The following is a 19,396-nucleotide window of genomic DNA, read 5'->3' on the forward strand; positions in this document are numbered from 1 at the left end:
CATTATATAGGAAGAGAAGAAAGAAATGCTTGGCCAACAATTGGCCACATCCTCTCAAAATACAAGGCCATTTATTTGGCCAACAAGGCCTTAAATAAAAGGCTTCAAATGTGCCAACAAGGCTCACAAATAAAAAGCCTAAAAATAAGGCCACCTTTTACAAATCTCCACCTTGGCCTAATTTTGGCTAATATAGTAAATTTGCTTCACCTTCTCCGCAAAAGCCCCAATGGGCTTATGTCAAAATTTAATGCCATCAAAATCAGACAAGTTGTCTGATACCGAAACTGCAGTAGGGCCTATAACAGTGGAGCCCAATAAAGTATACAACGAACCAGATCTGTGTGCTTTCATGATCACAAGAGCATCTTCAAAAACTTTTAAAATTCCACCTTCACTTGTGAATTTGCACCCTAGGGATTCTAAAGTGCCCAAAGATATGAGATGTTTCTTCAACTGAGGAACATATCTAACATTAGTGAGAGTTCTCACAACATCATCGTGCATTCTGAACCGAATTGTACCTTCGCCAATAACGTTGCAAGTAACATTGTTACCCAATTGGACAACTCCACCTGCAACTGAATCATATGTAGAAAACAAGTCCCTACTAGGACACATATGATATGAACAACCGGAATCTAAAATCCACTCATTGTCTAATCTGAAACTAGTTTCAGTTGCTAAAAATATAGTTCCCTCAATCTCATCAGTTGCTATACTAGCTTTGGCGGTGTTAGTATTTTTGTGCTCATTTTTTCTTTCTTTATGCTTTTCTTTATTTTTCAGTTTATAGATTTCAGAGATATTGTGACCTTTCTTATGACAATAGTGACATTGTAAATTATTGTATCTAGATATGGAGTCGGATTTGCCCCTAACAAACAAGCCAACTTCCGCTTGAGTTCCACTAGCTTCCCCAGTAATATCACTATCTATCTGTTCTTTTGATTTTAACATAGATTTAATATCCTTAGAAGAGATATTATCCTTTGCATAAAGCATAGTATCTTTTATATGCCTAAAAGATGGGGGTAGAGAACAAAGCAGTAACACGGCTTGATCCTCATCTTTAATTTCAGCATCTATATTACTCAAATCTATAAGAATGGAATCAAAGATGTCAAGATGAGAGAGAATAGAGGTACCTTCACTCATAAGAATTGTATAAAGCTTCTGCTTCAGGTAAAGTCTATTTTCCACCGTCCTCTTCATATATAAGGTTTTTAATTTTTCTCACATGCCTTTGGCTATGGTTTCTACAGAAACTTCACGTAAAACCTCATTTGAGAGATTTAAAATGATACATGCTTTTGCCCTTTTGTCTATGACTGCAAACTCCTCATCCGTCATTTTATCCGGCTTCTTCTTCTTTTCTTGTAACGCCAAGTCTAAGCCATCCTAAATTAGGATAGCTTCCATCTTTAATTGCCACATTCCGAAGTTTGCACTTCGGTAAAATTTCTCAACATAGGTCTTTGTTAGAATCATATTGGCTACTGAAACAAACCCGGTTTGATCCGGCTCTGATACTAATTTGTTAGGATCGGGAACCCGGGTAGTGCGGAATATAGCCAAACAACGGTATAATGGCAATAACAAAGATAATGAAAGTTGATAACAACGACAATTAAAGTAGATAAAGAAGACACAAATTTAACGTGATTCGGTCAAAGTGATCTACGTCCACAAGCGGAGAGGAGCAATTTACTATAACAATAAGAGTACAAAAGAGAGTACAAAATTAGAGTAAATACTCTAATTAATCCCAAATACCCTAAGGGAATAACCTCACAAGATCACTCCAAAGAAAGAGTTCACACAAGTGCTTCCCAACACTAACTCTCATACAAAACACTCTTAATAAAGGAAGAAAGGAAGAAACAAGAAATGAAGACTCAAGTCTTGTTGGTGTGTTTCCAAATGAGTAGAGAGTCCTCATTATATAGGAAGAGAAGAAAGAAATGCTTGGCCAACAATTGGCCACATCCTCTCAAAATACAAGGCCATTTATTTGGCCAACAAGGCCTTAAATAAAAGGCTTCAAATGTGCCAACAAGGCTCACAAATAAAAAGCCTAAAAATAAGGCCACCTTTTACAAATCTCCACCTTGGCCTAATTTTGGCTAATATAGTAAATTTGCTTCACCTTCTCCGCAAAAGTCCCAATGGGCATATGTCAAAATTTAATGCCATCAAAATCAGACAAGTTGTCTGATACCGAAACTGCAGTAGAGCCTATAACAGTGGAGCCCAATAAAGTATACAACGAACCAGATCTGTGTGCTTTCATGATCACAAGAGCATCTTCAAAAACTTTTAAAACTCCACCTTCACTAGTGAATTTGCACCCTAGGACTTCTAAAGTGCCCAAAGATATGAGATGTTTCTTCAACTCAGGAACATATCTAACATCTGTGAGAGTTCTCACCACATCATCGTGCATTCTGAATCGAATTGTACCTTTGCCAATAACGTTGCAAGTAACATTGTTACCTAGTTGGACAACTCCACCTGCAACTGAATCATATGTAGAAAACAAGTCCCTGCTGGGACACATATGATATGAACAACCGGAATCTAAAATCCACTCATTGTCTAATCTGAAACTAGTTTCAGTTGCTAAAAATATAGTTCCCTCAATCTCATCAGTTGCTACACTAGCTTCGGCGGTGTCAGTATTTTTGTGCTCATTTTTTCTTTCTTTATGCTTTTCTTTATTTTTCAGTTTATAGCATTTAGAGATATTGTGACCTTTCTTATGACAATAGCGACATTGTAAATTATTGTATCTAGATATGGTGTCGGATTTGCCCCTAACAAACAAGCCAACTTCTGCTTGAGTTCCACTAGCTTCCCTAGTAATATCACTATCTATATGTTCTTTTGATTTTAAGATAGATTTAATATCCTTATAAGAGATATTATCCTTTGCATAAAGCATCGTATCATTTATATGCTTAAAAGATGGGGGTAGAGAACAAAGCAGTAACACGACTTGATCCTCATCTTTAATTTCAGTATCTATATTACTCAAATCCATAAGAATGGAATCAAAGGTGTCAAGATGAGAGAGAATAGAGGTACCTTTACCCATACGAATTGTATAAAGCTTCTACTTCAGGTAAAGTCTATTTTTCACCGTCCTCTTCATATATAAGGTTTTCAATTTTTTCCACATGCCTTTGGCTATGGTTTCTACAGAAACTTCACGTAAAACCTCATTTGAGAGATTTAAAATGATACCTGCTTTTGCCCTTTTGTCTATGACTGCAAACTCCTCATCCGTCATTTTATCCGGCTTCTTCTCCTTTCCTTGTAACGCCAAGTCTAAGCCACCCTGAATTAGGATAGCTTCCATCTTTAATTGCCACATTCCGAAGTTTGCACTTCGGTCAAATTTCTCAACATAGATCTTTGTTAGAATCATATTGGCTACTGAAACAAACCCGGTTTGATCCGGCTCCGATACCAATTTGTTAGGATCGGGAACCCGGGTAGTGCGGAATATAGCCAAACAACGGTATAATGGCAATAACAAAGACAATGGAAGTTGATAACAACGACAATTAAAGTAGATAAAGAAGACACAAAATTAACGTGGTTCGGTCAAAGTGACCTACGTCCACAAACGGAGAGGAGCAATTTACTATAACAATAAAAGTACAAAAGAGAGTACAAAATTAGAGTAAATACTCTAATTAATCCCAAATACCCTAAGGGAATAACCTCACAAGATCACTCCAAAGAAAGGGTTCACACAAGTGCTTCCCAACACTAACTCTCATATAAAACACTCTTAATAAAGGAAGAAACAAGAAATGAAGACTCAAGTCTTGTTGGTGTGTTTCCAAATGAGTAGAGAGTCCTCATTATATAGGAAGAGAAGAAAGAAATGTTTGGCCAACAATTGGTCACATCCTCTCAAAATACAAAGCTATTTATTTGGCCGACAAGGCCTTAAATAAAAGGCTCCAAATGTGCCAACAAGGCTCACAAATAAAAAGCCTAAAAATAAGGCCACCTTTTACGGGAAGAATAGTTTTGTGTGAAGTTGGTGATGGGATAGAAAGATTAGATATAGGACATTTTGTGAAGGATGCTGGGGGTGCTGGAATGATACTCATGAACGAGGAGCCACAAGGCTTCACTATAGTAACTGACCCTCACGTTCTTCCAGCAGCTCATATCAGTTTTATTGATGGCCTGAAAATCAAAGCCTACATAAATACAACATCAACTCCTGTGGCTTCATTTTTGTTTAAAGGAACTATATTTGGGGATGATCATGCTCCAGCAGTTGCAGCCCTTTCATCTAGAGGTCCTTTTCCGGAAAGCCCTGGCATTTTGAAACCTGACATTATTGGTCCTGGTATTAGCATCCTTGCAGCGTGGCCAACATCCGTGGAGAACAATACCAACACGAAGTCTACCTTTAACATATTTTCTGGCACATCAATGTCCTGTCCTCACCTTTCAGGAGTTTTGACATTAATCAAGAGTGCACATCCAGAATGGTCTCCAGCTGCTATCAAGTCAGCAATCATGACAACCGCTGATCTTATGAACCTTGGCAATAATCCTATTGAAGATGAAAGGGGCCTCCGAGCTGACTTCTTTGCTACTGGCGCAGGCCACGTTAACCCATTAAGAGCAAATGATCTGGGGCTGATCTATGACATCCAACCAAATGATTATATACCTTATTTATGTGGGTTGTATCCAAGTAGAGCTGTTAGTTTGATTGTTTTGAAAGAAGTAAACTGCTCATCAACCATCCCTGAAGCAGAACTTAACTATCCATCCTTTACAATTAAACTTGGATCTGATTTTCAAGTATACACAAGGACTGACCAATGTGGGCGAGCCCGTCTCATCTTATACTCTGGAGATTGTGCCACCCCAAGGAGTTGATGTGAAATTTGAGCCTTCCACCTTGCACTTCTCGGAGATTTACCAGAAGATTACATATCAAGTAACCTTTAACCGATCAATTTCAAGCATTAATGCCACCTTTGTTGAAGGATTTTTGAAATGGAGCTCATCCAAGCACTTTGTTAGGAGTCCAATAGTAGTTACCTTGGAACCATGAGGAAGCTATACAACCAACTCTAAGAGCTTTATTCACACTATTCTACAAAGAAACAGTAATTTCTGGATTTCAAGACCATAGGACAAGTGATAATTTTATTTTCTGTATTCCAATAGTTCATGTGTTTTAAGCATCTTCAAAAGTTCAATGTGGAACTGGAAATAAGTTGCATTGTCTTAACTCCACAGATAACTCCATAATAAACGCTCCAACAACAGCCGTCCAAAACACCAGGAGCATATCCTTCAACTAGGTTCTTTTTTATCTCACTACACAAACATTATTAAGAATAATCTTTAACAATTTGACAAGGATGAACCTATACTTCAAGGATGAATAAATGGGAATGACGATTGACAAGAACTGAAAATGCCAAAATAATCAAGCTTCTGAAACGCATAGACCTGTTCAACACACACACAGTAGAACTAGTACGGCATACTGAGTTTGTCTTTTCCAAATAATGAAGTTCTAAAGTGAGGTTAGTCTAGCTAATTCTAACACAAAGGTTGTGACTATCACGAACTAGAGTAATGATTATCTTGTAATAAAAATTACAAATTACAGTAACTTACAAACTACAAGGAGATAGACTTGAAACAACAATGTAGGCACTTGTATGGCTGAACTAGACATATCAAGATCGCACGCTTGAAATGATGAGGTAAGTGCTGGCTACTTTTGTTATCTGGGTCCTGAAAGCTCAATTGGTTCAATGGTAAATGAGGATTCTTCATGGATGTCGCTAAAATTCCTAGAGAAGCTGAAAGCTCTTGTTTCGCATATGTTGCTTCCACCTTGTGATTCGTCCACATGCCCCATTTGTCCCGTAATGTCTTCCAGGATTCTCAAAACCTCTGACATCTTAGGCCGATTATTGGGGTTAGATTGAGTGCACTGTAGAGCCACTTCAACTGTTTTCTCTAGCTCCTCTGTATTAAAACATCCTTTTAGATCCCTATCCACAAGCATTTCCACTTTCTTTTCCTCAAATAAATTCCGGACCTGCAAATTCGACAGTTAGTCAGAATGAGTGATTAGTAAATATGACAGTCAAAAACCCGATTAAGGTTTTCCGTAAGCCCAACAGATCATGTACCAGATTATAAAGTCAGCATAAAAAACAAAGTTATCAACTAATGTTTCAGAATTTTAGAACTGTTTCTCTCGTGAGATGCGGAGCAACTTCAGCGTCTGACAATGGTTAATGTGTCAATTTTAGTGAAAATTTCAAGTCAAATAATGGCTTTGATTATTACCCAAACAAAATCCTGCAGGAAGATTAGCTATTAACTCGTTAATCAAAATGAAGTTAGAAGTTATATGCACACAAACATATAAAGCTTCAAATAGTAGGAGGGATAGAAGCTACTCACCCGGTCAAGAATAGTTCCTTTCTGACCCTGACCATTTCCTGCATCTAGTGACTTGAGCCCTGTAATGAGTTCCAAAAGTAGTATTCCATATCCAAAGACATCTGTCTTCTCAGATGATTGGCCAGTTGATAGATACTCTGGGGCTATATGACCTATAGTACCACGAACTGCTGTTGTAACATGCGAATCTCTACAGTCTAAAAGCTTCGCGAGACCAAAATCACCAACAACAGCTTCAAAGCTTTCATCAAGAAGAATATTAGCCGCCTTAACATCCCTGTGAATTATTTTAGGATTACACTGTTCATGCAAATACAGAAGCCCTCTGGCAGCTCCAAGGGCTATATGCATGCGCTTGCTCCAATCCAAAAATGGTGTATCCCGACCATTGTCTGGTAGAGAATCAAATCTTATGTGAGAACAGAGCAAAAGATGACATAATCACTGCATCAAGTAATCCGTTTACATCCCAATACATATTCCAATTTGATTTTGATTTCATAAACCTAAAAATTGGCTATAAATTTGGCCATGTTAAATATTAATGACAAGGCAACTGTTACCTTACCACCAAAAAACAAATCATTTCATTCATGGATGATGTAGTATGGGTTTGACGCATAGTTGATTGATTTATTGATATATTGATGTCATTCCACTTACAAGAAACATTGACAATATATCTCCAACTTAAACTAATCAATCAGAAGTCGTTTTCATTATAGGAGTCCTGGGTTTCAGGCATAGAACAGTAAGAACATTGCACAAAGTCCTCGATTTCCATAAATCATGACCTTTCAAGAATTTTTGCCAGATTAACATTGACAGCACCAGGAAGTAATTGAAATTCACTGGTGAACCTGATCAAATTTTGAATCAATTGTAACAAGATGAAAGAATTAGTTCAAGAAAAGCTCCAAGTAAATATACATCAAAGCAAACCTCTCAAGCAATCAGCAACACTCCCATTTGGCATATAAGGGTAAATAAGTAATCTTTCCTCTGCAGTCATAGAGAATCCATATAAACGTAGAAGGTTCCGATGCACAGCCAAGCCTATCATCTCAACTTCTGTTTGGAACTGCACTTCTCCAGTGAAATTTGGATCTCTCAATCTTTTGACAGCCACTATTGTCCTATTGGGAAGGTATCCCTTGTAGACTACTCCAAATCCACCTTGTCCTAGTATATTTTTAGAGCTGAAATTTCCAGTGGCAATTTGCAATTCACGGAATGAAAACCTCTTCAGGTGGCCAATGGCGAATTCGCAATCGTGTTGCACTGCAGATCAAAAGATCAGAGACTCATAATGTATCTACGGTTAATGTGCAGGAGATCAGAGATGTGTTTCTAATCTTGCAGTTACCATATCCTGTGAGGACATTAGACCTGTACCAATGCACCCAACAAACAAGCAACATGACCGTAACTATGAATGTGCAACTGACCCCAATGATAACAGAAACAACCCACCGATGATGATTGCTAGTCTTCCTGTCTGAACTCATTTCTGCATGGTTAAAAAATAGAATTTGGTCAAAACGCTTCAGCCTCAATATCATAAAAAAGTTCTGGGAAGATTTCAACAATACCATTTGCTGGTTTTGGCACGCCCCCACAAATTTGTGTGGGCATTGCAGAGCAAAGAAAGCTGTTTCCTGCAATACTAAGGCAATAACCAAAAATATAAGCTGAAAAAAGAATACAAAGAAACCGGAAAGGTTGCAAGAATGACACCAAGGGGGATATAAACAGTAAGCATTGTAAGTAGGATACAAAACTTTTATGACATCAGACATTATATCAAGTCAAATATTTTGCTTGACTTCGGCAAATAACATAACATCGTGGAGGTTCTGCTGGACCAAGCACTAGATAATACTTCAAATGATAAGAAATGAAACATTACTTTCAGGTCCATAAGCTATCAAGAAGTGACTTTTTTTTTTCAGTGAACGACATACCACCACAACTAACAGTCGAAGTAATGCAAGATGACAGTTACTAAAACGATAGAAAACTTTACTATGACAGAAAAATTATGTATGGCACTGTGTCATATGTCATGCAACATCGTACCAAGCATTTGTATTTCGCATTTGAACTTACACGATCTGAATGTCTATCCAAAATCGTGAAAAGCTGGTGAACTCAGATAGAATGTCAGATGACAGCCTTCCATAGCATTCGTACACTTTGCAGGGAATTTGTTTCACCTTCAACATTTTGCTTAAATTCTTAAAATGAGAAAGCTTTAGATTCAGAGGATAATGGAAGTAATAGCTGAGCGGATCTTTTTCTTCCTTTAGTGTTGCATATATCATCATCCTCATAGAAAAAGCGTAAAACTTGAACCCCTTTGATCCATCAAACTAGAGACCAGAAGGATCTTTCCAATCGACTGACCAAACTAATAACATTGAGGACCAAGCATAGAATCAGATGGAATTATTTTGCCCTGAATCTTACCTGTAATCTTTAGCCAAAATTTTTGGAGTAGGACCACTAAGATTATTGAACGATAAGTCCCTGCACAACACCATTCACAAGTTATTTAACTCGCATCTCGCCCTTGATTGGACATACAAATGACATGGAAGGAATACATACAAGAATGAAAGACCTGAAAGGGATGCCACAGGTTTAGGAATTAGTCCAGATAATCTGTTCCTGCTAAGCCTCCTACAAATTTGACACACCAAAGGATTACATTCAAAACCAAGTAGAAGAGAACTGTAACATATGCGTGATCAAGATAGAATATTTCAAAGAGTTTAGTCCACACTCACAAGTAACTTAAACGGAACAGGCGACCCAACGCCCTAGGAATTTCTCCATCAAACTGATTACCGGATAGGTCAAGGGTCAGCAGTTCAGAGAGCTTCCCAATCTCAGCAGGAATTGGACCAGATAACTGATTATTCTGCAACAACCTACAACAAAAACCAATGAATAAAATGAACTTTAACAGATCATAGTAAAAGATATTTCTCAATATATCCTGCAATTAAAGCATTTAGTTGTCAGTCTTAATAATATTATAATTATTTTTAATATATTGGCATATTTCCAAGAAATATTTGAGCAGCATCTCATCTCCACCAAAAATAAGAAAAGAATAGGCAATTCATGTGAGATTTATTTTACTCACAGTGTCCGAAGATGAGTTAAATTCCCAATACTGGGGGAAAGTGAGCCAGATAACCCCATACTCGCCATTTCACTGCCAAGAATTAACAACCAAAGCATAAAAATCATCTCTTCACACACACACAAAAATGTTGACAAGATGTAACAGAAAGAGAGAACACTCACAGAGAAATAACAAAGCCTTCAGAAGAGCAACCAACCATGTACCAAGTACAAGGATCCACTGAATTTATATCCCATCCATCTAACACTTGGTATTCATCTCTCATCTTATTCTTCATTGACATCAGTGCTGCCACTGCTTACCCCACAAAAGTTTAATTCAATAAATGTGTAAGTAAAGTTTTAATCTTTCCACTCTAAACTATGAAAACAACAAAAATAAATGCTTATAAATAGTGCTAACCAACAAGTTTGGATTTTTCATGTGAAAACAAGAAATTGCATGTTAAGGGTATACTACAAAAGTCTCAAAAAAGAAGAAGCTAAAATAGAAGAGTTTACCTTCATAGTTGACACCCTTAGGTGAAAGAAGACTCATAGAAGCAGGAGTAACGGCCAACCAAAATAGAAAGATTGAGAAAATGAGTAGTACTAAAGTTACCATTTAGATCTCAAAAGCTAACTACCAAAAAGAAAGATTTTGCTTTGCAGAGCTTTCAGAAAAAGGTCCTTTTTAGCATTCATCATTGTGCAGCAGTAGCAGTGGGGGTGTAGCACTATAAAATATTTCCCTCGAGCTTATAAATGGGTGATTAAAGTCCTGTTTGGTTTTTATTTAAATAAGAAAAGGGAATCCGAAGTACTAACTTACTGCGAGTTCATTGTAAGTTGTAACTATAAAAGTATACTCATCAAATTTTGTAACTATAAAACTAATCAGATTCAACTTACAATTTGCACCCCTTTTTTCTTACTGTAATTAATTGTTTACTGAATAAATAGTCCCTCAACAACCTAAATTGTAAACCCCAAGAAATCATTGGAGCAAGAAGCTTTTTAGTACCACCAAGGAGTATAGTGTATTGATAAAACTTCTTATAAGAAACGTTCCTCCTTTAATTTGAACCTGTACGGTGTCGTTCTAAATTAATCAGACCAACGAGTACAAAATATCGTCAATGTTAAGCAACAACAAAGAAGTAGCACTTTCTAGTAAAATTATATTTCTTGAAAAAGAAATTTTTGGGGGAAATAAATGAAAAATATTACTCCCCACAATAAGTGAGTTTTTGGCTTCTTTTTTTTTTGATCCAAAATATGTGATTTTTTCAGATTTCAAGAATTAATTAGTTATTTTTTCCCTGCATTGTCAATGAAGTAAATAGTGTTGGAGTATGTGTAGGAATATTTATTTGAAGAAATAGTAAAGATTAATACGGTCAATTTTATTGTTAATTAATATTAAAAGGTAAATTTCTTAATCTAAACCATCAAAAAATCATTTATTGTTGTCCGAGAGAGTACTCTTACAATGTAAGCAAATTGTAATTAGTAGTGATTTTAAGTGGGTGGGAAAAGGAGAAGACTTTGAGATTTGGGGACTGTTCCCTTGTGTTTATACATTTACTAAAAGATCCAGTGTGATAGGCAACACCATAGGGATAGTTAAGCGGAGGGTATTCATTGGCTAGAGTTGATTTTAACCAATAATCGCAGTGTTTATTGTGGGGGGGAGTAAAAGCAAAGAAGCAGTGAATCATTTCATAAATGTTTTGAAAGTTTTCGCGCGGCTTTGATGTGCTCGCTAATGGCGCTTAGTTGTTTGACTTTTACGAAATGACACACACAATTAGTCCAGAACCCCATAAAGACGCAAAAAATAATCACTCCTACTAATTTAAGATAAGTTATGTGTTATATGCAAATATATCTTGTTTTTATTTGCGTGGTATAAATACCATATACCGGTAAATATTTTTTTAAGGACATCTCAAAGCTTTATTTTTTTTTATTTTTTTCCTATTAAATGTATGAACCATTTTTCATACGGTGTAATTTTTTTTTTAGGAAAAAGGAAAATAAAGCTCTGAGGTGTCCTTAGACCATGATTCCACAATGCAGAAACTTAGATTGAAAAAAAAGTAAAGGAACAATCGATCCAATTATCTTGATTTCAATTCCTTGAAAACATTCCTAATTGCTTTCATTTAGAAGCTTACTTATAGCTTCTATTCCTAATTGCTTTCATTTACAAGCAACCTATAACTTTTGTTCCTAATTGCTTTCATTTTTACTTATACTCCCTCCATCCCAAAATATTGGCTATATTTCGTTTCTTACCTTCTTGATTGATAGATAGTGAGGCCTAGGACTTGCTTCCTTAGATTTGTTGAATTTACTCTGTCTTCACGAATTGGATTTGAACAAATATCTCTGGGCGACTTTCCTTTTAATCGATCGTGAGGGGGGTTTCCACTTTATTACTCGGGTAGAGTGAAATGGCTAGGCTCCCCTATCACCTTTCCTTTCGGTGATATATTTTGCCTTAGCACTTACGAAGTAGACGTCATTTATTGAGTTGAAGTGAAGTCTTTCCGAAAGCTATAAAAAAATATTAGATATTCGAAAGCTATTATAAAAATATTATAATTTATAATTATTCTCATATCAATATGGTGAAAAAATATATGGCAAACGACCGGCTAAAGCTTATGTAATTTGAATTTAGACATGATAAGTACTCTCTCTGTTTCAAATTAGATGAGGTACTTTCCTTTTTAATCTGTTCCAAAATAAATGACATATTTTTAAATTTGGAAATAATTCAACTTTAAACTTTTCGTTTTACCCATTTTACCATTAAAGAAAAGCTTTTATAATCACACAAATATCATGATCCCACAAAACTTTTACTCTTTAAACTTTTAATACCACAAATTTCAAAAGTCTTCTTTCTTTTTTTTAAACTTTGTGTCGAGTCAAATAAATTGAAATGGAAGGAGTAGGAATGAGTAGCTTTTGTAGACGGATTACTTTAGTCAACTACTATCAATTAAGTTAAAATTTTCACAGAAAAGTTTCAACGCGTGACTTTAAAATTTAGGACGCTTTCTAAAAGTCTAAAAAGTAGAAACCCGTAGTAGAGAAATAAGATCCCTTATCCACCTAAATATATCATCCTGACAAATGAGAATCGTTCAGTTGCGCTTTGGACTACCACCTGGTCCGGTGACTATCACTTTTACCAACGATATATATAAAGATTATAAGTGTAACATTTTGCTTAGGCTAAATTATAAATTTTTTACATAAAAAATTTGGTAACAAACTTATGACAGAAATATTCTTATTTAAGGGCAAATATGACCAAAGCAAATAAAGAGAGGGAAATAAAATAGATATGTTCCATTAATCTTACTCACATATAGCAACTGTAACACAATTTGTTTGCAACACTTTCCGACGTAGAAGACTGCTAAATACAAACTGAACAGAGAGAGATCAACTTAAGGAGAAAAACACTGCCCTTTCAAGTCCTGGCAATCCTTTTGGCGCCTTGCAACTTGTCCATTCATGTCATTCAATCGTCCCTGGAAGCTTTCTGGTCAATTACTACTATCAAACATGTACCAAAACATATTTCCTTTTTTTTAAAACTAGTTGGCTGCTACGAGTGGGAGACTTCGAAGAGTGGAACAAAAAAGAAAATACCAAGTACAGAGAACTAAAATGCACTGCAGCCCATTACTTTGTCCTCATCGACCAGGAGATGCCGCTTGTCCTGCTGGATTACGCTTCAAGGGATGTAACTTGGATCCCTTAATATTTAGATGATCAACCAGTATATTTTTCTAAGCATATACTTCACGTCATGTCACCGTGGGATGCAAAAAGATGCAGGCCCATCTGCCTTTTTATATGGTCTGGTATCAACCTGTTTACGAGGTCTGCAGAGGCACCAGACAACTGAAACCAGGAAAATATAGTTGGATAAGCAATGGAGTAAACTTAAAATAGGTAAGTACAGAATGCGTAGACAACTGAAACCAGGAAAATATAGTTGGATAAGCAATGGAGTAAACTTAAAATAGGTAAGTACAGAATGCGTAACTCCGACATTAGTATAGTTATATAATATTAATGCCCTTCAGCTGGGATTGGGAAGAATGACGCACTGATGGTTTAACCTTCAATTTTAAGAATAAGCATGTGAAAGCTGTACCTCCTGCTTAAAATTGAAGAGAGGAGGCAATGGGCGACCATTGGGAAGCCGTGCATTTGGTTCACGAAGCTCATCAAAGAAAGGATGAGCACATGCTTCAAGCTGCAAAATGAGAAGCATATTAATTTATGAGATTTAGGAATTCATTGTTCAATAAACAAAGAGGAACCATATGTGACTGGGAGCACTGGTAACAGGGCAGTAAACCTTATAAAAAACAGGTCAGTAAGAAGCAGCACGAGGAGATGTGGGAGCATAAAAAGGACCACAGAAATGGCCACCCCAAATGGAGACATGTCAATTGTGCTACATATGAATTGTTGCATTAATGGATGACAATCACATCAGGAAAAAAAAACTAAATTGCACTTACTGCGGTGCAACGTAGACTTGGTGAGTATTGCAGAAGCCGAGAAGCAAGGTCAATTGCTTCAGGAGGCATCCGTTTGTGGAAAACCTGAGACCAGGCACAACATAGTAAGTTAGCAGCAGACAGATAGATAGATATAAAAGAGCAAAGAAACAGCAAAAGGATTTATTTGCACTTTTGCCATTAACGTGGTTTTGCAAGAATAAAATAATCATCCGGATGGGGATTGGGAGTTCAAATCCCCTTAAAAGCCAAACTCACTCAGTTGTGATATTGAATATTTATTACTTTTCAAAGATTTACTTGTGATTTCCAGATTTTGTTTCCTTAGTATTCAATGGATATGCTGATTAGCAGAATGAGTACTCTTTAGGGAAGCCAATCTGATGTTATAGCTGCTTCAGCACAAACTCATTAATCAAGACTAAAATCCTAGTAACTTATTTCTACACAAATTATAACCAAACTCAAGAAATACCTTGAGTCCGGTTTTCATAGGTATAAATCTTTAAAACTCTTTGACCTCTCAATTAGTAGATAAGCAGATTCTTCTAAGGATTAAAGACTTGAGATTCTTAGCTTTTGAACCAAAAATGGTTAGGGAGTAATGATTAATGAAAAAACTAGAAATCCATGCTTGAACATGTAATACGGATTCGACAAGAGGATACCAAATAAATTTCAATTAATAGAAACTAAAGCCTAACCTCGAAGTATCTAAATGATTAAATTTCACAAATTCCATCAACAAGCCAGCACCTATGTTCTTTTGGAGAATGCTTAAACAAACTGGACGCTCCAAAGACAGTTTTTTTTTTTGGGCCAATTATCAGTTAAAACAAAAAGGGCACCCTTGACAACTTGCTTAAGTTGCAGTACAAATTCGGCAGGAATGAGCTATGCTTCAAACAACAAACTGTTGCTCCACTAGGTAAGACTTGAATCAAGTGAAAGCATACCTTATGCCAAGGGTGTGCTTTGATTTGTGGAAACCTGAAATCAGTATAGTTCGGATTCATACAGCGAATTTCCTCCCTTGTCGGTGTTCCAAGTACCTGTAAGAAGAAGCAAATGAAACCACATTCCGCTACAACATCTGCATCAATTTACAGGAATTAATTACACGGCACCTTGATTATCTCAACAAGCTGGTCCACAGCATTTTCTCCGGGGAACAATGGCTGCAAAAAGATAATTGCAAAAATTGGTATAGAAATTGGAATAGTGCACCATATGAGACTGAAGAGATTCCACGGACTAGATCTAAGCAATAGAAGTCTAAATAACTACAAACCTGGCCCAGAAGAAGCTCAGCAAGGACACAGCCAGCTGACCAGATATCAATTGAAGTAGTATACTCTGTTGCACCAAATATGAGTTCAGGAGCCCGATAAAACCGGGAGCAGATGTATGAGATGTTGGCTTCTCCTTTAACCTGAAAAATATTGTACTTCCGTAAATACACAAACCAACCACAGCCTCAAAATCGAGTAATTCTCAGCAGGGGCATATCCAGTGTATAGGCTATGGGTTCATCTGATCTGAGTCCATAGCTTTCACTCATACGCTATTTTTTTGCCTAAAAATTATTAAATATATACAAATAATAATTTTTGAACCCATTAAAATAGATGGAATGTGGTAAAATTGTGAATCTAAACCCATGAAATTTAAATCCTGGATCCGCCTCTGAATATCACAGAAAGTCGAGGAGCTCTCTGAAAAGATGCAGTCTATGCCACAAGCTTCAAAAGCTAATTAAAAGCAATGAATTCAAACAGTCAGTGAGAACCTAGCTAATGCTGTGTTTTGAGCTACTGAAAAGGTGAAAGCCATCAAAGGTATTTCTGGACAGGAATATAAACTTCCTCATGTGATTATAGCCCCCATTCTACCCCTCCAAAGAAAAAAAACCACTTTCTTAAGTCAAAATTATTATCAACCAAATTTGAATTAACAGTGTGGTCCTTTCACCAAGACAAGGGACAAATCCATACATCTTTAGTAAGAAAATGAGAATAGCTACAGAATTAAACTCTTACAATTTATACTTACCAGCACTTTTGCGCTTCCAAAATCACAGATCTTTACTTGGTGAGTAAGAGGGTCTACCTGTGAAAGCAAACAATGAAATAAGGAGATGAATGGGCCATAATTTGCTAGACAAATTTAGCAGCTATGCATTACCAAAACATTCTGAGGCTTCAAGTCCCTATGGCATACGCCAGCAACAGTATGCATGTAAGCCAGCCCTCTAAATACCTGAACACGTATAAATCTTAGTATGGCTCAAAACTTAGGTACCACTTAGTATTGCTCAAAACTTAGGAAACAAAAGTACCACTCGGGAAAGAACTTCACTCACTTGATATGTGTAAAGCTTAACATAGATGAGCGGCATTCTCTGATTCATATTGCTATAATGCTTTAGCACTCTATACATAGTTTCTGGAACATATTCCATGACTAAATTGAGAAAAAGTTCATCTTTGCTTGTAGTTGAATAGAAGCAATGCTTTAGGCAAACAACATTTGGGTGATCCAAAGTGCGCATTAGCTGCAGCTCACGATTCTTGTATCTACGGTCTTGCAGAACCTTCTTTATAGCCACAGTCTCCCCATTTTCCAGGCATTTTGCCTTCACAAGAAAAGCATCATTCAAACAAAAAGTAAATTAAAAAGAATAAGAAAAAAAGGATTAACAAAACAAGAAGATACAGTTAAAACTAGAAGATACATATTCACTTACCTGAAAGACAATTCCAAATGATCCAGTCCCCACAACACGTTCAGCCATGTAACTGACTGTCTGCTCCAAATTATAACAGAAGGCAAACAGATTTTCAATTTCGCGTAAGAAATCAGGTTACAAATGCTCATGATTGGATATGAGAAATGCAAAAATGGAATTAAAAAATAAAAGGGTAAATTATACGCATCCATCATTTACATAGTGTGTGATGGGAGAATTATTTTGACAATTTTTCTAATTAAGAAGCATTACATATCAAAAAGACACGAACTATGTCTAACTAATAAATTATGATTCTGATAAAGACATCTCCTCTACCTGCTTTGGCTCGCCATTCTTGCCCCCAATGGTTGTGGAAATTATATGACCAGTGACTGCATCATTCCCATCCATAACAGGAGCAGACATCTCCTACATTACACATCAAAGATAGATCTCAGGCCAGCATTTTCAATAACTAAGACACAATATATTAAACAAAAAAAGGTAGACTACAACCCACCGAAACTCTATCCTGGGGGCAAAAAGAAGCAAAAAAACTTAGTACTATCATTCAGAAGCACTATCAAAAAATGCTTGGCAACTGTTAACAGACATTCTTTTGACTAGATATATTTTGTAAGATCAAAACTCAAGTATCTGATAAGGAAAAAAGACATAAACTAAGTGAAATTGGAAGGCTCGATCAAATACCTAATAGCAACAGATCTATAGAAAGCTAAAATCAGATCTATACCAACAAGAACAATAACAACTACTACGTCTCAGTCCCAAGCAAATTAGAGTCGGCTATATGAACCATGTTACTCCATATAAACTCACCTAAGATCAGATCTATACCAACACATCCAAATAGATCAAAGGCATTTACTATCACAGAAAAATTCTCCAAAAGCAAAATTTCCATCAGGATAAAATAAAAGAACAAGACCAGATCCTGAACAAATAAAGCATCCTGAACATGAAAAATCAAATATTTGCAACTGAGACTAAAATGGTCCAAATTATTAATTTTAAGGTTCAGGGATACTAGACAAAAGATTTCATTTATTTCAGAATAAGATGAGCAAGGGCATGCAACAGGGAACCATTATCTTCCTTTTAAAATCCCAGAACCTTTCTCAAGTAGAAACCAAAACTAAACCCAGATTTGCACTCAATAATAAATAAATAAAAAGGAAAAAAAATTGCATAGTACTACTACCTGAACTCAGATTGGCTAAAAAGAAAAGATCTTCACATAATACACACTGATTTCCAAGAATCAAGAAATCTCCAATAATGCACAGTATTGTTTCCCAAAATGAAAAAAGCTGTAACAAGTAAAGAAATAAACTTTTTCTGTAAACAAGAAAAACCCACAAAGCAAAATCCATACCTTATCATCAGCCATAATTTCTCAAGCTCAAATTCAAAGAAAAATTAGAAGAGGAAAAAGAAGAAAAAGAATTTTTCTTTAGTTTTTTCTGCTTTGTTTAAGGTTCAAACATCATAATTGTCGGTTAGAGAGAGAGAGAGAGAGAGAGAGGACCCATATGTAAAACAGCCATGTGAATCCAGCTATTCCTTTTCTTCTTCATTTTTATTTCTGTCTCTCTCCTATTTTTTGTCTTTGAGAATTTTGGTTTTAGCCCCTTGAGTTCTAAGTAATTGCGAATTTTCTCAATTAATTTGTGAAATTTTAGAGAAGAAAAAGATTAGTGGGGTCATTGGAGGTGGACTGGAAGCCGAATTTGACTCGCAAAACTAGATCCCGACACTCTAATGTTCAGCCTAATGGCCTACTCCTCAAATACTCACTTTACTTTTTCTTTATTCTACTACAGCCCTACTTCTCTTTGTTTTATGGTTCATTTCTTTGTACTTAATGGATATTTGAGTTATTCATATAAAAATATTTAATTTTTCTTTTATGATTATTTATTTACATTTAATATGTCTGATTCACTTAAATCTTGTATAAAAAAAATTAATTATCAAAACCTAGTTTACTTAAAGTTTCCAGTGAACCATGACACAATTATGATGTTATACTCCATATTTTTGTACGTGAAAATACGTCGTAAGTCAATTGATGTAAGCTTGAAAATGAGAGCCTCTTTGAAAGTATATAAAGTGATTTAATGATGTTACGTCCCATTTTCGCAAGCCTTTAAGAGTTATCATTCGGGGACAAATGTTTCTACGGGGACATATTATTACACCCCGTACTTCAGACGTCACCATCATTATAGGATTACCTAATGTAAGCTCAAAAAGGACGAAATCCTTCTACAAGGATAAGAAAGGTTTACCGAAGTCTTAAGTAAGTTGAGATGAATATGAGACGTGTTAATCATATTTTAAATGAGTTTAAAGTCATCATATGACTATATATGATGTTTGGATATGAAATATAAAGTTTGGGAAAAATCGGATTAAAGTTGCGGAAAAATCGACTAAGGATTTGCCTTGTAACGGAGCTTTTTGAGCAATAAATTTTGTGTGCTAT

General features: G+C 36.0%; 2 protein-coding genes and 1 pseudogene across 4 annotated transcripts; 1 reads left to right on the forward strand and 2 right to left on the reverse strand.

The window, feature by feature from the left end:
- Positions 1–3,978: 3,978 nt before the first annotated feature.
- Positions 3,979–5,265, forward strand: LOC104111536 (subtilisin-like protease 4; annotated as a pseudogene).
- A 147-nt stretch (positions 5,266–5,412) lies between these two features.
- LOC104111534 (probable LRR receptor-like serine/threonine-protein kinase At5g45780) lies at positions 5,413–10,591 on the reverse strand. 3 transcript variants are annotated; one of them, XM_009621247.4, is made up of 11 exons: positions 10,123–10,591; positions 9,784–9,916; positions 9,620–9,691; positions 9,258–9,401; positions 9,092–9,150; positions 8,938–8,997; positions 8,061–8,126; positions 7,835–7,978; positions 7,411–7,749; positions 6,469–6,860; positions 5,413–6,097 (listed from the first exon to the last, which is right to left on the reverse strand). In XM_009621247.4, exons 1-11 carry the CDS (start codon positions 10,223–10,225, stop codon positions 5,777–5,779), a joined length of 1,833 nt encoding a protein of 610 aa, XP_009619542.1. In that variant the 5' UTR covers positions 10,226–10,591; the 3' UTR covers positions 5,413–5,776. The 3 variants fall into 3 exon arrangements, with proteins under 3 accessions (XP_009619542.1, XP_009619541.1, XP_018631601.1); XM_009621246.4 differs by having other exon boundaries at positions 8,061–8,134; positions 9,079–9,150; XM_018776085.3 differs by lacking the exons at positions 8,938–8,997; positions 9,092–9,150; positions 9,258–9,401; ... (1 more) ...; positions 9,784–9,916; positions 10,123–10,591 and adding an exon at positions 8,578–8,873 and having other exon boundaries at positions 8,061–8,134.
- Positions 10,592–12,945: 2,354 nt separating this feature from the next.
- LOC104111535 (shaggy-related protein kinase eta) lies at positions 12,946–18,475 on the reverse strand. Its single transcript, XM_009621248.4, has 12 exons — positions 18,284–18,475; positions 17,224–17,316; positions 16,903–16,962; positions 16,519–16,791; positions 16,341–16,415; positions 16,209–16,265; positions 15,448–15,588; positions 15,284–15,334; positions 15,113–15,208; positions 14,157–14,240; positions 13,784–13,885; positions 12,946–13,527 (listed from the first exon to the last, which is right to left on the reverse strand). Exons 1-12 carry the CDS (start codon positions 18,296–18,298, stop codon positions 13,426–13,428), a joined length of 1,149 nt encoding a protein of 382 aa, XP_009619543.1. The 5' UTR covers positions 18,299–18,475; the 3' UTR covers positions 12,946–13,425.
- Between the last annotated feature and the right edge of the window lie 921 nt (positions 18,476–19,396).

This window comes from Nicotiana tomentosiformis, chromosome 2 (genome assembly GCF_000390325.3).
Source record: "Nicotiana tomentosiformis chromosome 2, ASM39032v3, whole genome shotgun sequence".
NCBI classification, from domain to species: Eukaryota; Viridiplantae; Streptophyta; class Magnoliopsida; order Solanales; family Solanaceae; genus Nicotiana; species Nicotiana tomentosiformis.

Coding starts and splice junctions, on each gene's coding strand:
- LOC104111534 (XM_009621246.4), bottom strand. CDS start 10,225: ATGGTAACTTTAGTACTACTCATTTTCTCAATCTTTCTATTTTGGTTG. Junction 9,917..10,122: donor TAAGGGTGTCAACTATGAAG/GTAAACTCTTCT, acceptor TGGGGTAAGCAG/TGGCAGCACTGATGTCAATG. Junction 6,098..6,468: donor AAGGAACTATTCTTGACCGG/GTGAGTAGCTTC, acceptor TCGAATTTGCAG/GTCCGGAATTTATTTGAGGA.
- LOC104111535 (XM_009621248.4), bottom strand. Junction 15,335..15,447: donor CTGAGCTTCTTCTGGGCCAG/GTTTGTAGTTAT, acceptor ATCTTTTTGCAG/CCATTGTTCCCCGGAGAAAA. Junction 13,886..14,156: donor CAAGTCTACGTTGCACCGCA/GTAAGTGCAATT, acceptor CTCATTTTGCAG/CTTGAAGCATGTGCTCATCC.